This window comes from Ranitomeya variabilis, chromosome 3 (assembly GCF_051348905.1).
Source record: "Ranitomeya variabilis isolate aRanVar5 chromosome 3, aRanVar5.hap1, whole genome shotgun sequence".
NCBI lineage: Eukaryota > Metazoa > Chordata > Amphibia > Anura > Dendrobatidae > Ranitomeya > Ranitomeya variabilis.
Window position 1 is genome coordinate 742455993 of NC_135234.1, and position 24031 is coordinate 742480023.

The following is a 24031-nucleotide window of genomic DNA, read 5'->3' on the forward strand; positions in this document are numbered from 1 at the left end:
ATGTGTACAGGCTAGGTACAGAACATTTACAGATGTAGCAGAGCAGAGTTTGATAGATGCATGCTGATGAACTGACAATCACTGCTCAGCTCTGCTACATCTTTACAGGTTGGATACAGAACATATATAAATGTAGTAAAGCTGAATATGTTTTTGCTATATTTCCTGCACTGTTAAACTGTACATACACATACAGTATATGTCTATATATGTGCTCTGCTTATACATACAGTATATGTCTATATATGTGCTCTGCTTATACAAAGAGTATATGTCTATGTATGTGCTCTGTGTATACATACAGTATATGTCTATGTATGTGCTCTGCTTATACATACAGTATATGTCTATATATGTGCTCTGCTTATACAAAGAGTATATGTCTATGTATGTGCTCTGTGTATACATCGCTGTGTATACATACAGTATATGTCTATGTATTTGCTCTGTGTATACATACAGTATATGTCTATATATGTGCTCTGCTTATCCAAAGAGTATATGTCTATGTATGTGCTCTGTGTATACATAGCTCTGTGTATACATACAGTATATGTCTATATATGTGCTCTGCTTATACAAAGAGTATATGTCTATGTATGTGCTCTGTGTATACATAGCTCTGTGTATACATACAGTATATGTCTGTGTATGTGCTCTGCGTATACATACAGTATATGTCTATATATGTGCTCTGCTTATACAAAGAGTATATGTCTATGTATGTGCTCTCTGTATACATACAGTATATGTCTGTGTATGTGCTCTGCTTATACATACAGTATATGTCTATGTATGTGCTCTGTGTATACATACAGTATATGTCTATATATGTGCTCTGCTTATACAAAGAGTATATGTCTATGTATGTGCTCTGTGTATACATACAGTATATGTCTATGTATGTGCTCTGCTTATACATACAGTATATGTCTATATATGTGCTCTGCTTATACAAAGAGTATATGTCTATGTATGTGCTCTGTGTATACATCGCTGTGTATACATACAGTATATGTCTATGTATTTGCTCTGTGTATACATACAGTATATGTCTATATATGTGCTCTGCTTATCCAAAGAGTATATGTCTATGTATGTGCTCTGTGTATACATACAGTATATGTCTATATATGTGCTCTGCTTATACAAAGAGTATATGTCTATGTATGTGCTCTGTGTATACATAGCTCTGTGTATACATACAGTATATGTCTGTGTATGTGCTCTGCGTATACATACAGTATATGTCTATATATGTGCTCTGCTTATACAAAGAGTATATGTCTATGTATGTGCTCTCTGTATACATACAGTATATGTCTGTGTATGTGCTCTGTGTATACGTACAGTATATGTCTATATATGTGCTCTGCTTATACATACAGTATATGTCTATGTATGTGCTCTGTGTATACATACAGTATATGTCTATGTATGTGCTCTGTGTATACGTACAGTATATGTCTATATATGTGCTCTGCTTATACAAAGAGTATATGTCTATGTATGTGCTCTGTGTATACATACAGTATATGTCTATATATGTGCTCTGCTTATACAAAGAGTATATGTCTATGTATGTGCTCTGTGTATACGTACAGTATATGTCTGTGTATGTGCTCTGCATATACATACAGTATATGTCTATATATGTGCTCTGCTTATACAAAGAGTATATGTCTATGTATGTGCTCTCTGTATACATACAGTATATGTCTGTGTATGTGCTCTGCTTATACATACAGTATATGTCTATGTATGTGCTCTGTGTATACATACAGTATATGTCTATATATGTGCTCTGCTTATACAAAGAGTATATGTCTATGTATGTGCTCTGTGTATACATACAGTATATGTCTATATATGTGCTCTGCTTATACAAAGAGTATATGTCTATGTATGTGCTCTGTGTATACGTACAGTATATGTCTGTGTATGTGCTCTGCGTATACATACAGTATATGTCTATATATGTGCTCTGCTTATACAAAGAGTATATGTCTATGTATGTGCTCTGCGTATACATACAGTATATGTCTATATATGTGCTCTGCTTATACAAAGAGTATATGTCTATGTATGTGCTCTCTGTATACATACAGTATATGTCTATGTATGTGCTCTGTGTATACATTCAGTATATGTCTATGTATGTGCTCTGCTTATACATACAGTATATGTCTATGTATGTGCTCTGTGTATACATACAGTATATGTCTATGTATGTGCTCTGTGTATACATACAGTATATGTCTATGTATGTGCTCTGTGTATACATACAGTATATGTCTATGTATGTGCTCTGCTTATACATACAGTATATGTCTATGTATGTGCTCTGTATACATACAGTATATGTCTATGTATGTGCTCTGTGTATACATTCAGTATATGTCTATGTATGTGCTCTGTGTATACATACAGTATATGTCTATGTATGTGCTCTGTGTATACATTCAGTATATGTCTATGTATGTGCTCTGTGTATACATACAGTATATGTCTATATACACTCACTGGCCACTTTATTAGGTACACCTGTCCAACTTCTTGTTAACACTTAATTTCTAATCAGCCAATCACATGGCGGCAACTCAGTGCATTTAGGCATGTAGACATGGTCAAGACAATCTCCTGCAGTTCAAACCGAGCATCAGTATGGGGAAGAAAGGTGATTTGAGTGCCTTTGAACGTGGCATGGTTGTTGGTGCCAGAAGGGCTGGTCTGAGTATTTCAGAAACTGCTGATCTACTGGGATTTTCACGCACAACCATCTCTAGGGTTTACAGAGAATGGTCCGAAAAAGAAAAAAAATCCAGTGAGCGGCAGTTCTGTGGGCGGAAATGCCTTGTTGATGCCAGAGGTCAGAGGAGAATGGGCAGACTGGTTCGAGCTGATAGAAAGGCAACAGTGACTCAAATCGCCACCCGTTACAACCAAGGTAGGCCTAAGAGCATCTCTGAACGCACAGTGCGTCGAACTTTGAGGCAGATGGGCTACAGCAGCAGAAGACCACACCGGGTACCACTCCTTTCAGCTAAGAACAGGAAACTGAGGCTACAATTTGCACAAGCTCATCGAAATTGGACAGTAGAAGATTGGAAAAACGTTGCTTGGTCTGATGAGTCTCGATTTCTGCTGCGACATTCGGATGGTAGGGTCAGAATTTGGCGTAAACAACATGAAAGCATGGATCCATCCTGCCTTGTATGGAGCATCTTTGGGATGTGCAGCCGACAAATCTGCGGCAACTGTGTGATGCCATCATGTCAATATGGACCAAAATCTCTGAGGAATGCTTCCAGCACCTTGTTGAATCTATGCCACGAAGAACTGAGGCAGTTCTGAAGGCAAAAGGGGGTCCAACCCGTTACTAGCATGGTGTACCTAATAAAGTGGCCAGTGAGTGTATGTGCTCTGCTTATACATACAGTATGTCTATGTATGTGCTCTGTGTATACATACAGTATATGTCTATGTATGTGCTCTGCTTATACATACAGTATATGTCTATGTATGTGCTCTGCTTATACAAACAGTATATGTCTATGTATGTGCTCTGTGTATACATAGCTCTGTGTATACATACAGTATATGTCTATATATGTGCTCTGTGTATACATACAGTATATGTCTATATATGTGCTCTGCTTATACAAAGAGTATATGTCTATGTATGTGCTCTGTGTATACATACAGTATATGTCTATGTATGTGCTCTGTGTATACATACAGTATATGTCTATGTATGTGCTCTGCTTATACATACAGTATATGTCTATGTATGTGCTCTGTGTATACATACAGTATATGTCTATGTATGTGCTCTGTGTATACATACAGTATATGTCTATATATGTGCTGTGCGTATACATGCAGTTATGTCTGTGCTCTGCGTATACATACAGTATATGTCTCTGCTCTGTGTGTACGTATACTGTATGTGTGTGTACCATGCTGTGTTTGTGGGATAAAATGTGAGTGCTATGTGTGTGTATACCTTTGTGTGTAAAATGCAGTGTGTGTCACATACTGTGTGTATGTAGCATTCACATTTATAAGCACTGGCAGCGCAGACGAGAGGTCATAGTGGTAAAATAGCAAAATGCTGCACATTCATCAGGTGATTGGATTATTTATGGCGGAACAAAAGTCATTGCTCTCAGCAGCACATTGCCTGGTGTAACCTGCAAATGTGCTGCCGATAACATGATACTGTATGGGGACAGATTAACGTGTTAGTGATTGTTATTTGCCCCTCATTCCTCCTCAGCCGGTGTACACAGGCCGGGAAACAAGCGTTGAATGATTTGAATATTGTCGATGACTTTTATTTAACCACCTTAACTTAGTGCATATATATGCAACCTAAACGTTTGTGAGTGATGGTGCAGTCGTGAGCACTTAGGGCCCCACTTTGTAAAAACCGGCTGCCATGGCAGTCAGGGACCTTCTGTAGATCTCCGCTGCTCGCATTTTAGGACAAATATTATAGATATTAAAATCCAGGATTTGAATCACTTCATTTTCCCTATCCAAAAATAAAGCGATCTAAAAAAAATGTAAAAATATTATTCGTGTCGATAAAAGTCTGATGTGTGAACATATAACATTGTGTAACTCATATGGTAATGAGCATAAAGAGGAAAACAAAATGCCAGAGTTTTCAGTCACCACCTCAGCTTCAGCCAATAGCTGGAGAGCAGGAAGTGATGTCAGAGATGGGGGCCCTATTTTTTCGCTGTACAGCCCAGTTAGCGCCTCTTTTTTTTTTTTTCCTGTGATTCCATTGGGTATTATTTCAATATGTGATGATCAGGGTTGTGAAATAATGCTAAGTCCCCGATTTATCAAGGAACAACATATAACATTTCTGCCCATGAGCATAATTGGACACATGCAGTTCATAAGACTTAAATGGGGTTGTCCACCTCTGGAGGCAATTTTCTTTTTTTCTTTTTTTTAAATATGGCTAAAAATATTTTTTGCAATTTTTGGTTTTATTAACGTATACATGCTTTCTTTTCGCTGCCCTCTTCCTCTCTAACAATTTTGCATACTTAATTTTGCAGAGGAGCATGCAAGTCTCCTGATACTGGCATGTCAGACCTGGCATTTCACGCTCTACAAGGAGAAACATTACCCCTTAGATTCTTTTCCCTGTGCATTCAACTAAGATGTGGTCTGTGGTCATAAATGAATGGAGCTAAAAAAAAAGACAGGTAGAAGAGTTAGCTACCCCCATTAGATTGTCAGGGTGAGCTCACTTATAGATTAAAAATGTGAGGAAGGTGTGTGCCGTACTTATGGATTAAAAATGTGAGGAAGGTGTGTGCCGTACTTATAGATTAAAAATGTGAGGAAGGTATGTGGCATACTTATGGATTAAAAATGTGAGGAAGGTGTGTGCCGTACTTATAGATTAAAAATGTGAGGAAGGTGTGTGCCGTACTTGTAGATTAAAAATGTGAGGAAGGTGTGTGCCGTACTTATAGATTTAAAATGTGAGAAAGGTGTGTGCTGTACTTATGGATTAAAAATGTGAGGAAGGTGTGTGCCGTACTTATAGATTTAAAATGTGAGAAAGGTGTGTGCTGTACTTATGGATTAAAAATGCGAGGAAGGTGTGTGCTGTACTTATGGATTAAAAATGCGAGGAAGGTGTGTGCTGTACTTATGGATTAAAAATGTGAGGAAGGTGTGTGCCGTACTTATGGATTAAAAATGTGAGGAAGGTGTGTGCCGTACTTATGGATTAAAAACGTGAGGAAGGTGTGTGCCGTACTTATGGATTAAAAATGCGAGGAAGGTGTGTGCCGTACTTATGGATTAAAAATGTGAGGAAGGTGTGTGCCGTACTTATGGATTAAAAACGTGAGGAAGGTGTGTGCCGTACTTATAGATTAAAAATGTGAGGAAGGTGTGTGCCGTACTTATGGATTAAAAACGTGAGGAAGGTGTGTGCCGTACTTATAGATTAAAAATGTGAGGAAGGTGTGTGCCGTACTTATAGATTAAAAATGCGAGGAAGGTGTGTGCCGTACTTATGGATTAAAAGTGTGAGGAAGGTGTGTGCCGTACTTATAGATTACAAATGTGAGGAAGGTGTGTGCCATACTTATGGATTAAAAGTGTGAGGAAGGTTTGTGCCGTACTTATAGATTACAAATGTGAGGAAGGTGTATGCCGTCACAATTTGCTGCAATCCCTTTGAAATTGTACTTGTGAGTAATGGCTAGCAGGAAAGTCAGACCCTACAGGACTTTGGGTGCATTTATAACAGAACTGATAGCATGACACCAAAAATAAATGCTTTTAAATAGAAAAAAAGTTTCCAAAGTTGAACAACCACAACTAAGTGGCCATTTCTGTGAAAACCAAAATAGTAATTTTGATCATTTGCAAGGTCTGTAATATAGGATTAATGATTAACATCTACTATGTGAATGGTCACGTCTTGTTTTGGTACAGGTCTTAAGGAGCTATCTCCGGCACCCCTTAACCTGAAACGTCTCAGTAAGGACACTCTGGCCATAGAACCCATTCTGATCATTATCTCTCCTGGCGCTGACCCATCCCAGGAGCTGCAGGAGCTCGCCAGTGCAGAGGTTGGCAGAGAATGCTATCGTGAGGTAAGTGTGCTCCTGATCAAGAGCGCTAGTCATTTTCCCACTAATCACACCACTGAGACCTCCGCGATAACTAGAATGATGGGCTCTTAGGCCACTCTTACTCCTCCGTGCATGACCACGGTGAGGAGACGGTGAATGCAGCACTGGTCCTGCATGCATTATGCCGCTCCACTCTTAAGTTATGGACAGTCGATAGTACTGATGGAAAACATGGAGTCCTGCACTGTCAGCCCTTTGAATTGGAAACATGTGACCACCGCTTCAGTCAAGATCTCCTCCATGCGGTTGAGCAGTGAAGAGCAATATAACATTTGGGATCTCTAGTTAATGGTGGAGAGCACTTATTTTGCTTGGTTAGACAGAGCCATTAAATTCTGCAAAACTTTACAGACATCATCTCTTTCCACATTAGGACCCAAACTCTTAACTTCCCGATCAATATGTCCAGTACATCCTTGTAGATATCGTCCTTGGTGGGATTTATACCCAAGACCTCAGCTCTACAGAGCAGCCGCTCCTCACCCCAGGTCACAGGTCCTTTTCTGAGCAGCCAATCAACGCAGTGACTTCTGGACCTAAGTTCCGCCCAGTAGGAGCCGGCTCAGAAGGCCAGCAAACTTTGGAAAGGATTTTCCTACTTATTCAGCAACAAATAAGTTCTACACCTTATGGGAGTTGTCCTTCTGATGTAAAGCTTCTCATTTTCTAGATCCCACATTCCTACATGTTAAAATACAAGATATGTTTTCACGATTGAACAATAAAGGTGGGTTCTTGGTTTTGGAAAACCCCTGCCCATGCCTACATTTATTTATTTTTTTTTAAAAAAGCTAAGTGTACTTTACTCACCCTCCGTCGGTCCAGCACCGCTCCCAGTGTCTTTTATTGTCTGCAGCGCTGATGTCAGGACATCAGCACTGCAGCCAATCAGTGAGGTTAGCGATTCATGTTTTCAGCTCATGCAGGTCTATGGAGCTCAGTTATTGACTGCTGCTCTTTTGACAAGATGCCAGCGGTGAAGTCAATAACAAACACCGGGGGTGCAACCTCGGGAACTCTGTGCCTGACCCAGGGGGTGTGAGTAAGGCACAGTTTTTAAAACAAATTGCAGGATAAAGTGTTATTCTGGAACTGGAAAACCCCTTTAAAGGGAATTTTCCAATAGGATTTCACTTCCCCCTTAACTATTCATGTGCGCGTGTATCTTTTTCAAAGACAAGTTCATCAATACTTTTGCATGACCAGTTCCTTCCTCCAAGATCAGCGTTTGAATTGATATTCACGCATAAAGAAAACGCGAAACGGCCGTTGTCCTCCGTTCTTTCTCTCGGACCCGCATCTCCTGCGCACCGTGTCGGCAGCCCAAACTTTGGAATAAAGGACTTGAATTTTTGAACAGATCAGTGAATGCCGATCTCCTTCTTTTTCTTCATGCGTGAACTTTAGTCCACTCGCAGCAGAGCACCTCGGCATATCCGTTACATCGCACAGCTCGCATGGTAAGGAAATGATTGATTAAAGATAGTAGACTGTTGTTCGGTGCCAAATAACTCTTCCAGTTCTATTCGTTTGCATTGATATGCAAAGTGCTACGGTAGATCTGAAGCTTCTGTCACTCCACATCTATTCCTCCTTTCTCTGAAGTCACACAGCATAGAGGCTGTCAGTCAAGCAGGAGGAGGCATTGCAGGGCGGGGAATAGAGCTGGAGAGGCAGATGCTTCAGATCTACCATAGCTCTTCAGACTAATTTGCATATCAATGCAAACACTGATTTCTCAGTAACTGAGGAACAGACCGGCCATGTAAGGGTATTGCCAGACTTGTCTTTCAAAGAGCTACATGTGCATGTAAATAGTTTTTGATGTGAAATCCTGCTGCAGATTTCCTTTAAATTGTTTGTCCCATAGATAATATAAATAATAATAATAATCTTTATTTTTCTATAGCACTAACATATTCCACAGTGCTTTACAGGTGGCACACATTGTCATCGCTGTCCCCGATGGGGCTCACAGTCTAAATTCCCTATCAGTATGTCTTTGGGGTGTGGGCGTAAACTGGAGAACCCGGAGGAAACCCACACAAACATGGGGAGAACATACAAACTCTTTGCAGATTTTTTCCTTGGTGGGATTTGAACCCAGGACTCCAGCGCTGCTTGCAGTGCTAACCACTGAGCCACCGTGCTGCCCAATATATGAAATATACCTATTGATGGGCAAATACTAAATCTACCATGGCTGAGGCGCAGAAAGACCCCAGAAATGGGGTCCTATAGCCCCTATGTGAATGGAGTGGTAGAGCACATATGCGACCAGTCGTTTCTAGGAGTGGTGGTCACACGTGTGCAGTACCGCACCATTCATAATTGGGATTATTGGGGGTTTCATCAGCTGCACCCCACGTGATCATGCATTTATCAGCTCTCATGTGGATAGGTAAAATATTGTTTATGGGACAACCTTGATAAGTAAATTCTATGAATTTCCAGATTTATTAGCCTTATAAAGTTCTCTAACATCCCTCAATTCTCTTCACAGGTGGCAATGGGTCAAGGCCAAGCTGATCTGGCCATACAGACCCTGAGGGAGTGCGCCCGGGAAGGAGAGTGGCTTTGCCTAAAGAATCTGCATCTTGTCATCTCTTGGCTGCCGGTTTTGGAAAAGGCGAGTCCAACAAAAATAAGTCTGCATGTGATAATATTTAGTTTTCACTTTCCTGTTCTATTCATTCATGAAAACCCCATGTTAATGATAAGAAAACATTGTGTAATGCTGCGTAGCAGACATTGCTCTGAGAGATGAAAATACATAACATGAAAACAACTGGGTGCTAGTCATGGGACATGCTTCACGGAAAGGTTGCAAAAATGTTCTCTAACATGCAAGATTATTGAATAACACATTTTTCCACCAAAACTTGGCTTTTAAAGGGATTGTTTCAAGAAATGGGTAGAATTTAAAATTGCTTTTAAAACAAGCAATTTATTGGTTATTGGTTACCCTGCAGACTCCATGTGGCCAGTTACCTAGGCAAGGAGCACTGGATGCGAACAGGCTCCTAGCTTTACTGCCTGCTCATTCTGCTCTGTAACTGGCTGGATCGTTCAATCTGACTAACTTCAGTGTCTCTGTCCTTGTCCCATGCCTAAGAGGCAAAGTTCCCCACTGCATTGAAGAGCACAATTTGAGCTAACGAGGCCACCATTCCACTGTTCCAAACTGTCTATCTTTAGGAGCGCACAGGACCCTGGCAAATCAGTGGGCAATGGAGCTATGCTCTCCTTGATGACCAAGGGCAGTGGAGCTGTGCGCTCCTTGATGACCAAGGGCAGGGGAGCTGTGCGCTCCTTGATGACCAAGGGCAGTGGAGCTGTGCGCTCCTTGATGACCAAGGGCAGTGGAGCTGTGCGCTCCTTGATGACCAAGGGCAGTGGAGCTGTGCGCTCCTTGATGACCAAGGGCAGTGGAGCTGTGCGCTCCTTGATGACCAAGGGCAGGAGAGCTGTGCGCTCCTTGACCAAGGGCAGCGGAGCTGTGCACTCCTTGATGACCAAGGGCAGGGGAGCTGTGCGCTCTTTGATGACCAAGGGCAGTGGAGCTGTGCGCTCCTTGATGACCAAGGACAGGGGAGCTGTGCACTCCTTGATGACCAAGGGCAGCGGAGCTGAGCGCTCCTTGATGACCAAGGGCAGAGGAGCTGAGCGCTCCTTGATGACCAAGGGCAGGGGAGCTGAGCGCTCCTTGATGACCAAGGGCAGAGGAGCTGAGCGCTCCTTGATGACCAAGGGCAGTGGAGCTGTGCTCTCCTTGATGACCAAGGGCAGGAGAGCTGTGCGCTCCTTGACCAAGGGCAGCGGAGCTGTGCTCTCTTTGATGACCAAGGGCAGGAGAGCTGTGCACTCCTTGACCAAGGGCAGCGGAGCTGTGCACTCCTTGATGACCAAGGGCAGGGTGCTGTGCGCTCTTTGATGACCAAGGGCAGTGGAGCTGTGCGCTCCTTGATGACCAAGGACAGGGGAGCTGTGCGCTCTTTGATGACCAAGGGCAGTGGAGCTGTGCGCTCCTTGATGACCAAGGGCAGGGGAGCTGTGCACTCCTTGATGACCAAGGGCAGGGGAGCTTGAGCGCTCCTTGATGACCAAGGGCAGGGGAGCTGAGCGCTCCTTGATGACCAAGGGCAGAGGAGCTGAGCGCTCCTTGATGACCAAGGGCAGGGGAGCTGTGCGCTCTTTGATGACCAAGGGCAGTGGAGCTGTGCGCTCCTTGATGACCAAGGACAGGGGAGCTGTGCGCTCCTTGATGACCAAGGGCAGGGGAGCTGTGCGCTCCTTGATGACCAAGGGCAGTGGAGCTGAGCGTTCCTTGATGACCAAGGGCAGGGGAACTGCGCGCTCTTTGATGACCAAGGGTAGGGGAGCTGTGCGCTCTTTGATGGCCAAGTGCAGGGGAGCTGTGCGCTCTTTGATGGCCAAGGGCGGGGAGGTCTTTGATGACTAAGTCAGTTGGTTTGAAGAAAGTCGTATATTTTTCATCATCCTTTATAATTACAGTATATATCATTGAATTTAAGTTGTGGCTAAATTTATTTTAATTTCATTAAGTTTTTTGTTTAGTCTCAAGAGTTGACTTTTCATGACGAAATATGCCATAGGATAGGTGTATTGGACTAATTTTGCATAAGTACACATATAATTGTACATTGTGCATACACTAAGACCTGTTGTCTGTCGTTTTATAGGAGCTAAACACTCTGCAACCGAAATCTACTTTCCGTCTCTGGCTCACTGCAGAAGTTCACCCAAAATTTACACCAATATTGCTGCAATCAAGTCTGAAGATAACCTACGAGGTAAGACTTACATTTTGTTGATCTGACACCAGTGTTCAATACATTGTGGGATATCAAATATTCTGCGCTCTCTGAAATAATAATAAAGTATAAAACTGCTGCCTGTCATGTTCAGGACAGCTCCAATTAGCCTACCAGTATGTAGGGGTTTCTGCGTGCCCAAAGTGATCCAAAGAGGGACAGCGGGTGTTGACTAGTCCATCTGTCCGATCCCGCAGAACAGATACTGCAGCAAACAGTGCTGACCCCTGTCTACACTAAAAGAACCTGCAATGGGTATGTGGATGTCAGAACTGGATCACAGAGCAATGATAGACGGCAGCCTGGTCTGATGAGTCACATTTGATTTTTCCATCATGTAGACTGCCAAGTGATGACTTGGTCTCCAGTTCCACAGATCTCAATCCAATAGAGCTTCTGTGGGATGTGCCTGAAAATGAGGACGGATCTATGGAGGCCGCACGTCACAACCTACAGGACATTGATACTTGATTCCACAGGTCTTCTTGTGGAAATCGTGCCTTGATGGGTCAAAACGGTCTTGGTGTTGCCAGGTGGACCCACACAATATTAGGCGCTAGGTATAAAGGCTGATGGTGGATGCCCCTTTGATGGGATCAGTTGGGAACTGAACCTTTTGATCAATGTCTGCAGTCTATAGGGTTCTTACTTTCACATTCTGGTCATAGTCACATTTCTGATACAATACTTTTCATAACGGACTTCAAAAACCCAAAGTGACTCCTGAATGCACGCTTATTCACTAAGCTCCTATACATGATCATCTTATTGGCTTTATTAAATACCTGGGTGTGTGGATTGAAAAGCGAGCAAATTTGACACTACCAGGACACCTAATTGTCAGACATAGGACACACACTGCGACCGCTGTGATGTATGCTGCTCTAGACTGGAAAATGTAAGAAAATACAAGTGGCACTCACCATCCATAAAACAGATGATGAGTGCCACACGTGTTGGGACCCATAGAAGTGTTTTGTGATATGCGAAACCGCTTTCGTCTATAATGCACCCCGCTTCCTCGTGTTCATGTATTAATGCTACAAAAATAAAACGAAGATTTTTTGGATGGTGAGTGCCACTTGATTTTTTTCTCGCATTTTCCAGTTTTGTGTAGGACACTCGTGCACTTGGGTAAAACTCCCCATAGATACTTTACATTGGAGGCCAAAAGTGTGTCCTGTCTGGTCCATCTCGCCTGTGTGCGCCTGCATATACCATATCTACCTGTATGGGAAAAAACAGCCCATTATGGTTTCGATTACAGAAAACCTTCCACTATATAAGTCTAGGCATCCATCCAGTGTAAGGCATATTCGTCCTATGTACACACACCCATCAGTAGCCACAGACACCGTCTGCACTTAGCCTAGTTTATATTTTTCAGCAAATTTCCATTTTTCTGCAAATTCCTTATGTCCTTGCAAAGGGTCTACAAGAAAAGCCCGCCGCCTTTGAAAGCTGTGAGTGTTCCCTACCATCGGTACGCCTACCCTCTGTGGAAGTGATGGCAGTACCCCGGTATGACATTGGCCAATTAGCCAGGAGGTAGACGTCCGGCTAATCCCTACTGACCTTCCTCCGGCACTAGTGTTTCCCTTTTCCGATGTCTCATTGTACATGATTTCGGGTGCACTTATTTTCTGTTTCCTAGCTATGAAGCAGTAAAGCCGCACAGTGTACGAGACATCATGGTTCATGCCATCCAGCCAGACAATACACGGGCCAAATGGAGAATGTTCATCGACCCTTGTGATCAACAGCTTGTAATTGGTTTCCTTTCTCGCAGTCATAGGATTAATTCATAGTCTTAGATTAGTTTTTTTTACACACAAAACCCGTATTCTCTCTGGAAACGCTACCGCTCTCTAATCTATCAAGTGGTGCGTCCTCCGTAGACGTCTGCTCTGGAGCCGTCACACATATGAGACCTCAGAACATAGAGACACGAGCACTGGAAGATCAGGCGAAGAGCGCCGGGCTGTCGCTGCCGTTTCTTCCAGCTGAGAAGTGTTTGTTGTTGGTTTTTTTTAACATAACCAGCATCTATTCAGGGCACAAAACACAGCAGTGAAAATTTCTGGGAAATCAAGAGCTTTGCATTTTGCTTCTCTGCTTAAGTACTGTACTAAATTTCTGGCAAATTGCAGCTTATTACATCAGACTCTTACTATAGCTTTACTGAAAGCTGATAATTGGGCTGTCAGCAAAGCGGGTTTATGACAGGCAAATATATAACAAGTGTATCCTTCTGCAGATACTTCTGTCTATTCCCTGTACACTTCTGTATACCAACTCCCTATTAACATCTTTAGTACTGTAGGGAACATCATACTGTGCGGAGGGCTGTGGGGACCATCAAACAGTGTGTGGGGGCTGTGGGTACATTATATTGTACGGAGGGTCTGTGGGTACATTATATTTTATGTGGAGGGCGGTGTGGACCATGATAGTTTGAAGAAGCCGTGAGGCCATCATATTGTGTTTTTCTTTTTAGGGGGGGGGCACTGTACGTTCTGGACTGTGGGACCTTCATACTGTGTGGGGGGGAGTTGTGGGGTCCTTCATATTGTGTGCGGGGGGGCTGTGGAGACCACCATACTGCATGCGGGGGAGTTGGGCCCATCATATTTGTGTGGGGGCTATGAGGTCCATAATAATGTGTGGACAGCTGTCTGACAATGATACTATGGGAGGCTGTGAGTCCTCATTCTGTGAGGGAATCTTGAGTTGTGGGGCTATCATACTGTGTATGTGGAGCTGTGAAGCATCATACCGTGTTTAGAGGGCTGTGGAGGCATCAAACTGTGTGGAGGGGCTGTGGGGACATCATCCTGTGTAGAGGGACTGTGGAGGCATTAAACTGTGTGAAGGGGCTGTGGAAACATCATCCTATGTGGAGGGGCTGTGGGGACTTCATGCTGTGTGGAGGGGCTGTGGGGACATCATACTGTGTGGAGAGGCGGTGGGAACATCATCCTGTGTGGAGGGGCTGTGGGGGCATCATGCTATGTGGAGGGGCTATGGGGACATCATATTGTGTGGAGGGGCTATGAGGACATCATGCTGTGTGGAGAGGCTGGGAGGACATTATGCTGTGGGGACATCATTCTGTGTGGAGGGGCTGTGGGGACATCATACTGTGTGGAGGGGCTGTGGGGACATCATACTGTGTGGAGGGGCTGTAGGGACATCATACTGTGTGGACAGGCTGTGGTAACATCATCCTGTGTGGAGCAGCTGTGGGGACATCATGCTGTGTGGAGGGGCTGTGAGACCATCATCCTGTTTGGAGGGGCTGTGGGGACATCATGCTGTGTGGATGGGCCTTGGGGACATCATGCTGTGTGGAGCTGCTGTGGGGACATCATTCTGTGTGGAGGAGCTGTGGGGACATCATGCTGTGTGGAGGGGCTGTGGGAACATCATCCTTTGTGGAGGGGCTGTGGGGACATCATGCTGTGTTGAGGGGCTGTGGGAGCATCATCCTTTGTGGCGGGGCTGTGGGGACATCATGCTGTGTTGAGGGGCGGCTGTGGGGCATCATGCTGTGTGGAGGGGCTGTGGGGACAAAACGCTGTGTGGAGGAGCTGTGGGGACATCATACTGTGTGGAGGGGCTGTGGGGACATCATGCTGTGTGGTGGAGCTGTGCTAAAATCATCCTGTGGGGACATTAAACTGTGTGTGAAAGGCTGTGGGATCCATCATAAGGTGTTGGTTGCTGTGGGAACATCATTCTGTAAAGAGGGGTGGACTGTGGGTGTCATCATATTGTATAAAATCAATAAATTGAGTGGCGCTACGTATTACAGGGTTCTTATTCCTGCTGCGAATAAAACAATCTCCACCAATGATTGTATGCGTAATGAATAAGTTTGTCATCATATTGTGTCTGGAGGAGCTGATGGAATCATCATACTGGGAACTGTAGCTTCCTTCTTTCTTTCTTTATTTCTTTCTATCTATCTATCTATCTATCTATCTATCTATCTATCTATCTATCGTCTGTCTTGTCTATTATCTATCTTTCCCATATCTATTATCTATCTACATCTATACATACGTACATATATAGCAGCTTGGATTGTGGCCTTTCCACTCTTTCTCCAGACTCTGGGACCTTGATTTCCAAGGTCTAGTGTGAGGTTTCCACAATCAGTGATGGTTTGGGGAGCCATGTCATCTGCTGGTGTAAGTCCACTGTGTTTTATCAAGACCAAAGTCAGCCCAGCCGTCTACCAGGAAATTTTAGAGCACTTCATGCTTCCCTCAAGCTTTTTGGAGATGGAAATTTCATTCTCCAGCAGGACTTGGCCCCTGTTCACACTGCCAAAAGTACCAATACCTGGTTTACAAACAACAGTATCACTGTGCTTGATTGGCAGCAAACTCGCCTGACCTTAACCCCACAGAGAATCTATGGGGTATTGTCAAGAGGAAGATGAGACACCAGACCCAACAATGCAGACGAGCTGAAGGCTGCTATCAAAGCAACCTGGGCTTCCATAACACCTCAGCAGTGCCACAGGCTGATCGCCTCCATGCCACACCACATTGATGCAGTAATTGATGCAAAAGGAGCCCCTACCAAGTATTGAGTGCATTTACTGAACATACATTTCCGTAGGGGAACATTTCGGATTTTAAAATCATTTTTCAAGCTGGTGTTATAAAGTATTCTAATTTACTGAGATAATTACTTTTGGGTTTTCATTGGCTGTAAGCCATAATCATCAACATTAACAGAAATAAACACGTGAAATAGATCACTCTGTTTGTAATGACTCTATAGAATATATGAGTTTCACTTTTCGTATTGATGAACTGAAATAAATTAACTTTTTGATGATATTCTAATTTTGTGAGATGCACCTGTATTTAGCTAAGATATGAGGAGAAATTATCATTCTTTTTATGTAGAAACCTATTAATTGCTGTTTTTTTTCAGGCACCTCCTGGATTGAAAAAGAACCTGTTAAGAACCTATGAATCGTGGAGCGCAGAGCAGATTGGCAAGGGTGGGCTGGCATCTCGAGCACAGGCTTTATTTAACCTGGCGTGGTTTCATGCAGTGTGTCAGGAAAGGAGGAACTACATACCTCAGGTAACCAACCAATCCAGGGGTCTAAAAAGGGTTACCACCCCTGAGGGAATTTTCATGTACAACCCACTAGGATTCGGCTCCGCTTGCTGGCTGCAGCAATTCTCAAGAGACTGTGAGTGTGTGATCATGTTCTGACCAAACTCTCAGCTGTTTCATTCAATAGAGTCTAGTGAGTCAGCCCGTGACCAAAACTATGCCAACGGAGCCGATTCATAGCGGGGGTACATTATACCGTTAGAATTCGGTGAAAAGCTTCCCCTTTAACAGCATGAAACTATTGCTCCAATTCATCTTAATAATAAAAAAAAAACAACTACATTTCAAAAAAACTTCACTAAAATATTCTACCGTTTCGTGTATGCAGCTTCTATGCACAGCTATGTGTATGACTAGCGTTAGTCTTTCTGTATGATTCTTGTACAATACTGTTCTGGTTTTTTGCTGCCTGATTAGAGGGGATCTAATGAAGCAAGCAGTCGGCCAAACACTGGTCATGGTGTATCAGCACTTTATGGATAGGACATCAATTTTAAAAACCTGCATAACACCTTTAGTTACTACCGTGTATTTATGGGCTGTGACTGTGTATTGAATAAATATACATTTATTATTCATTTTCATGAATTATGTGGCAGTATTACATGTCGCTAATATATAGCAGTATTAAAGGCAGCATTGTGTGTCAGTAATATATAGCAGTGATACATAGCAGGATTACACGGCTATTATGTATAACAGTATTTATTATTATATGTGTCAGTAGTCTACGGTAATATATAGCAGTAATATGTGGCTGTTTTAGATTGCATTATCACGTTACAGTATTTAGCGGTATTATTTTTCAGCATGATGAGAAAGTAACAGATGGCAGTAATATGTGGCAGTGTTTCAGTATGTGATGGTAACATATCACAATGATATGTGGCGGTTCTATACAATATGGCTACATTAGGTAGCAGTATTATTTGACAGTATTATGTGGCAGTAATATATGGCAGTGTAATAAATTCCTAGTGGATTCTATGTAGCTTAAATTCTATTAAAACCTTGGAGATTATTTCCCTTTCATCCTTCTATTTAGTTCTGAGCTGCAATCATGTTAATTTATCCCGAGTCCACATGACAATAAATGACTTCGCACCTTAGCATTGTGAGCCAACCTCATTTATCCTGCAGACCGTGCCTGACACTGAGGGCGAGGAGCCGAAACCCCGGAGAATTTACACTGCCAGCTTGTAAAGTCTATTATAGTATGTAGATTTACTGGGGCTACAGATGCATGCGGATCCTCCGCTTACCGTCCGATTATATTTTATGTAGGGAAAAAAAAGCAGTTGAAGGCAATTTGTCGTGAGACTGACTTCTTTAACCCCTTACTACTCCATGAGGTATGTATAGCTGACATGAGCGAGGGTTGCTTTGCGCTCTATGACAGATATATACATCATACTGATCATGCGAGAGCTGTTGTTGTGCCCGCGAGGTCAGTAGCAGGTGTGCGGTTCATACACTTAGTAGCGCTACACTGCCAGGATTGCAATCTAAGGGCAACTTGTCATCTCGGAAAATGTGATTTACCTGACAATTTACGGTTAATCTGCAGGTAAATGACTTTACAATGTTTCCTGGCTGCTTTACTTGAAAGTGCGGCTACTGGGATAAAATTAATTTCTTATCTTCTGCATGCCGCCGCCTTTCAGTCATAGGAGCATGTCTATAGCATCTATAGTCGCTACTCACAGCACCAGTCACTATACTGTGAGCGGCGGCTGTAAGCACGCCCCTACTGTGAGCGGCGGCTGTAAGCACGCCCCTACTGTGAGTATCGGCTGTAAGCACGCCCCTACTGTGAGTATCGGCTGTAAGCACGCCCCTACTGTGAGCGGCGGCTGTAAGCACGCCCCTACTGTGAGTATCGGCTGTAAGCACGCCCCTACTGTGAGTATCGGCTGTAAGCAAGCCCCTACTGTGAGTATCGACTGTAAGCACGCCCCTACTGTGAGCAGCAGCTATAAGCACGCCCCTACTGTGAGCGGCGGCTGTAAGCACGCCCCTACTGTGAGCAGCAGCCGTAAGCACGCCCCTACTGTGAGCGGCGGCTGTAAGCATGCCCCTACTGTGAGCGGCAGCCGTAAGCACATCCCTACTGTGAGTATCGGCTGTAAGCACGCCCCTACTGTGAGTATCGGCTGTAAGCACGCCCCTACTGTGAGTATCGGCTGTAAGCACGCCCCTACTGTGAGTATTGGCTGTAAGCACGCCCCTACTGTGAGTATCGGCTGTAAGCACGCCCCTACTGTGAGCGGCGGCTGTAAGCACACCCCTACTGTGAGCGGCAGCTGTAAGCACGCCCCTACTGTGAGCGGCGGCTGTAAGCACACCCCTACTGTGAGTGGCAGCTGTAAGCACGCCCCTACTGTGAGTATCGGCTGTAAGCACGCCCCTACTGTAAGTATCGGCTGTAAGCACGCCCCTACTGTGAGTATCGGCTGTAAGCACACCCCTACTGTGAGTATCGGCTGTAAGCACACCCCTACTGTGAGTGGCAGCTGTAAGCACGCCCCTACTGTGAGTATCGGCTGTAAGCACACCCCTACTGTGAGTGGCAGCTGTAAGCACACCCCTACTGTGAGTATCGGCTGTAAGCACACCCCTACTGTGAGCGGCAGCTGTAAGCACGCCCCTACTGTGAGCGGCGGCTGTAAGCACACCCCTACTGTGAGTGGCAGCTGTAAGCACGCCCCTACTGTGAGTATCGGCTGTAAGCACGCCCCTACTGTAAGTATCGGCTGTAAGCACACCCCTACTGTGAGTGGCAGCTGTAAGCACGCCCCTACTGTGAGTATCGGCTGTAAGCACGCCCCTACTGTAAGTATCGGCTGTAAGCACGCCCCTACTGTGAGTATCGGCTGTAAGCACACCCCTACTGTGAGTATTGGCTGTAAGCACACCCCTACTGTGAGTATCGGCTGTAAGCACACCCCTACTGTGAGTATCGGCTGTAAGCACACCCCTACTGTGAGTATCGGCTGTAAGCACACCCCTACTGTGAGTGGCAGCTGTAAGCACGCCCCTACTGTGAGTATCGGCTGTAAGCATGCCCCTACTGTAAGTATCGGCTGTAAGCACGCCCCTACTGTGAGTATCGGCTGTAAGCACACCCCTACTGTGAGCGGCAGCTGTAAGCACACCCCTACTGTGAGCGGAAGCTGTAAGCACACCCCCACTGTGAGTAGCGGCTGTAAGCACGCCTCTACCGTTATCGTCAGATGTAAGCACACCCCCTACTGTGAGCGGCAGCTTTAAGCACACCTCTACTGTGAGTGGCGGCTGTAAGCAAGCCCCGACCATGAGCGGCAGCTTTAAGCAAGCTCCTAATTTGAGTGGCGACTGTAAGCACATCAATAATGTGAGCGGCGACTGTAAGCACACCCCTGTAGCACTTTAGTAGCAGGTGCTTACAGCCGCGCCTACAATGTTAGGAGCAGTCATGGCAGCCTCTCTGTCTTGGTTGGTCTGCAAGCAGAGATTTCACATACTGTGCTCCAAAGCAACAAATGTGAATATCTTTGCAACGAAGTAACGCAAGTGACAGGCCTTCTTTAAAGTAAATTCAGGCTAATATACAGTGGGGAAAATAAGTATTTCATACCCTGTCGAGTTTGCAAGTTTTCTTACCTATAAAGAATAGAGAGGTCTGTAATTTTTATCATAGGTACATTTCAATTGTGAGAGACAATCTAAAAAGGAAAACCAGAAAATCACATTGTATGATTTTTAAATAAATTGCATTTTATTGTATGAAATAAGTATTTGATCACCAACCAACCAGCAATAATTCTGGCTCTCACAGACCTGTTAGTTTTTCTTTAAGAAGCCTCCTACTCTGCCCTCATTACCTGTATTAATAGCACCTGGTTGAACTCGTTACCTGTGTAAAAGACACCTGTCCACACACTCAATCAATCAATCAATCAATCAATCACACTCTAACCTCTCCACCATGGTCAAGACCAAAGAGCTGTCTAAGGACACCAGGGACAAAATTGTTGACCAGCACAAGGCTGGGATGGGCTACAGGACAATAGGAAAGCAGCTTGGCGAGAATGCAACAACTGTTGCCACAATTATTAGAAAATGGAAGAAACACAAGATGACTCAATCTTCCTCGACATGGGGCTCTAGGCAAGATCTCGCCTCGTGGAGTAATGATGATTCTGAAAAAGGTCAGGAATCCGCCCAGAACTACACATTAGGACCTGGTCAATGACCTGAAGAGAAGCTGGGACCACAGTCTCAAACATTACCGTTAGTAAAGTCTATGCCATCATGGGCAAATCCTACAGGGCAAACAAGGTCTCTCTTGAGCACATGTCCAGGCCCTTTTGAAGTTCATCAATAACCATCTGGATGATCCAGAGGAGGCATGGGAGAAGGTCATGTGGTCAGATGAGACCAAAATAGAACTTTGGTATCAACCCTATTCTCCATGTTTGGCAGAAGAAGAAGGATGAGTACATCCCCAAGAACACAGTCCCAACCGTGAAGCATGATGGGGAAACATTATACTTTGGGATGCTTTTCTGCAAATAGGACAGGACCACTGCACCATATTGAAGAGAGGATGGATGGTTTCATGTATCACAAGATTTTGGCCAACAACCTCCCTCCCTCAGCAAAAGCATTGAAGATGGGTTGTGGTTGGGTGTTCCACCATGACAATGACACAAAACACACAGCCAGGGCAACTAAGAAGTGGCTCCGTAAGAAGCATTTCAAGGTCCTGGAGTGGCCTAGCCAGTCTCCAGACCTGAAACCAACTGAAAATCTTTAGCGAGAGCTGAAACTCAGTGTTGCCCAGTGACAACCCCGAAACCTGAAAGATCTGGAGAAGATCTGTATAGAGGAGGAGGCCAAAATCCCTGCTGCAGTGTGTGCAAACCTGGTCAAGAACTAGAGGAAACATCTTACCTCTAATTGTAAACAAAGGTTTCTGTAACAAATATTTAAGTTCTGTTTTTCTGTTTTTTGAAATATTTATTTTCTGCAATAAAATTCTAATTAATTATTTACAAATCATACAATGTGATTTTCTGGTTTTTATTTTTAGATCCTACCTACAATAAAAATTACAGACTTCTCAATTCTTTGTAGGTGAGAAACTTGCAAAATTCACAGTGTATCAACTACTTATTTTCCCCAGTGTATGTAGCGGTTTCTATGTATCTGGATATACAGATATGTATTACATTTGTTTTCCCTCGCCCACCAAGGTATAAAAGTTTTCTCCCATTTACCAGAAATGTTTATTTTCTAGGGTTGGACCAAATTCTACGAGTTCTCACTGTCGGACCTACGTGCTGCTTATGATATCATCGACCGTCTTTTTGAAGGTGCGTGAATGTAGCTGATACATGGACAATGTAGGGTTGACAAGACAGAATACCTTAGGAACTCCTCATACATGGTTGGGTATATGGATCCTCTCTCTCATAAAAGCGGCACTTATGGTTCCAATCCAGTTTATTGTAGTCTTAGAATGACAAACATTTAGGCCGGGTGTAATTCTGGGTCCACATAAGGACCACGATGCCTGGATTGACCGCGGGTCTCCTGACCCAAACTTACAGACACATAGACATGATTGAGGTTGTAAGTTAGGTTTGGGAGACCTGCTGCCAGATGAGGCATTGTGGTCCATATTCGGACCCTTAAGTACACTTGTGTGGACCCGGCCTTAGAGTAACTCCATAGTGTATGCAATATATTATTCCATTGGTGGGGACCCAACCACGAAAACTGTTTTTAAAGTGACAGTTAAGGATTATTCCTATGTCCATTTATTATTGGTCAGGGTCTGACCCCTGCGACCATCGTCGATCCTTAGGAATATAGCACTACATCACCTTTACTGCTTTATAGTGATCTTGGCTGTCACGCATTTTTCCGGAAACCAGAATCTGGCCCTGCCATTTGAAATAGCTGTTGGCTGAAGACGTCCGTTTTTTCTCAGCTCGGCCAAGTGTTCTCTGTAAGGGAGAGTGGAGTAAGGCGGCCCATGTGGACAACCGTCTCTCCCGAATCCCCTCCCCCATAGACATGAGTGCTGGGCTCAGCTCAGCGTTCTTGTGCTAAGAGCAGGGAGACCCTGCCGGACACCGATGGGTGTAGCTCATAGCCACTCGAAATCCCATCTGCCCAGACATCATCTGTCAATGAGGCCTCCATCACATGGTCATCTCCTCCCGCCAAAATGTACAGATTCGGCAGCAGACTTTTATCTAATGTGAGACCGCTATGATGGCAGCTGATTTCCTTTGAGAACTAAGGGATCGGGCTTTATAATTTAAAATGGCCAATCCTTTTCTCCCCAATGTCATTTGTTGGGGGGAGGTCCCTATACCGTTAGGTGGTCGGCCGGTCCTGCCCAAATCATCTAATTTGCGCAACTTTAATCTAATGTCTAAGAAGCAACTCCACAGAAGGTTTCCCCACTTTTAGATGTGCAGTTGCTCACTTTTAGGCTAAGTTCACACAACCCATATGTAAGGGGGAATAAGATATTTAAAAAACAAAAATGAAAGGATCCTCGCATTATAGGTAAAACGCTTTTAAATGTGTGTCTGATTTTTCTATCCTCTCTTGCAGGGGGCCGGACCTTTCAGTGGGATTTCGTTACTGGCCTTCTAGAGAATGCAATCTATGGAGGACGAGTAGACAACTACTTTGATTTCCGAGTTCTTCGCTCCTATCTGGAGCAGTATTTCAGTTCTCACGCGGGAGGGATAAGAGGGAGCAAGTTGACGTTGCAGTTACCCATCTCTTTGCCAAATTCCTGCAGTATAATTGTGAGTTTACTTGTGCAATGGAATTGGGGGTGGGAGGTATTTAATCAGGAAATTAGAATTTTCACCAATAAAACTTAAAATTACTGCAACAGATGAGAGATGTGTAATATCTGTATAGTAAAAATAAAAAATAATTTGCCCTCCACAGAGAGTCAACCCCGTAAAGGGACTCTGTCAACATGTTTCTGCCATGTAATCCCAAGAGCAGCATGATGTAGGGGCAGAGAAACTGACTCCATCGACGTGCCACCTACTGGGCTTGGTTTTGCTGTTTCAATAAAATCAGTATTTTATCAGCAGGAAATTATGACTACAGGACTAGATGTCTCATGCCTCCTAGTCCAGTCACACCCCCACCACTGATTTTATCAGCTTTCTGCCAATGTACAGGGATCTAGCCGGCATCTGCCTTTTCGGAGTGGGCTCAGCTAATGAGCTCCAAGCTCAATGACATGCTCCATGATGTGCGGTTTATCTCAGTCATGGAGCATTATGGGATTAATACCTTCTAAGGCCGGCGTCACACACAACGTATAAAAAAATCGGTCCTTTTTACAGACGAGAA

General features: G+C 44.0%; 1 protein-coding gene across 6 annotated transcripts in view; it reads left to right on the forward strand.

The window, feature by feature from the left end:
* Positions 1-24031, forward strand: part of DYNC2H1 (dynein cytoplasmic 2 heavy chain 1) — a 491577-nt gene that overhangs the window by 267435 nt on the left and 200111 nt on the right. For all 6 annotated transcript variants that reach the window (XM_077298509.1, XM_077298507.1, XM_077298508.1 and 3 more), the window contains 6 exons: positions 6478-6638; positions 9181-9306; positions 11381-11491; positions 16463-16618; positions 21936-22011; positions 23267-23466. In XM_077298509.1, the coding sequence (XP_077154624.1) occupies positions 6478-6638; positions 9181-9306; positions 11381-11491; positions 16463-16618; positions 21936-22011; positions 23267-23466 (830 nt within the window). The remainder of the gene's footprint in view (positions 1-6477; positions 6639-9180; positions 9307-11380; positions 11492-16462; positions 16619-21935; positions 22012-23266; positions 23467-24031) is intronic.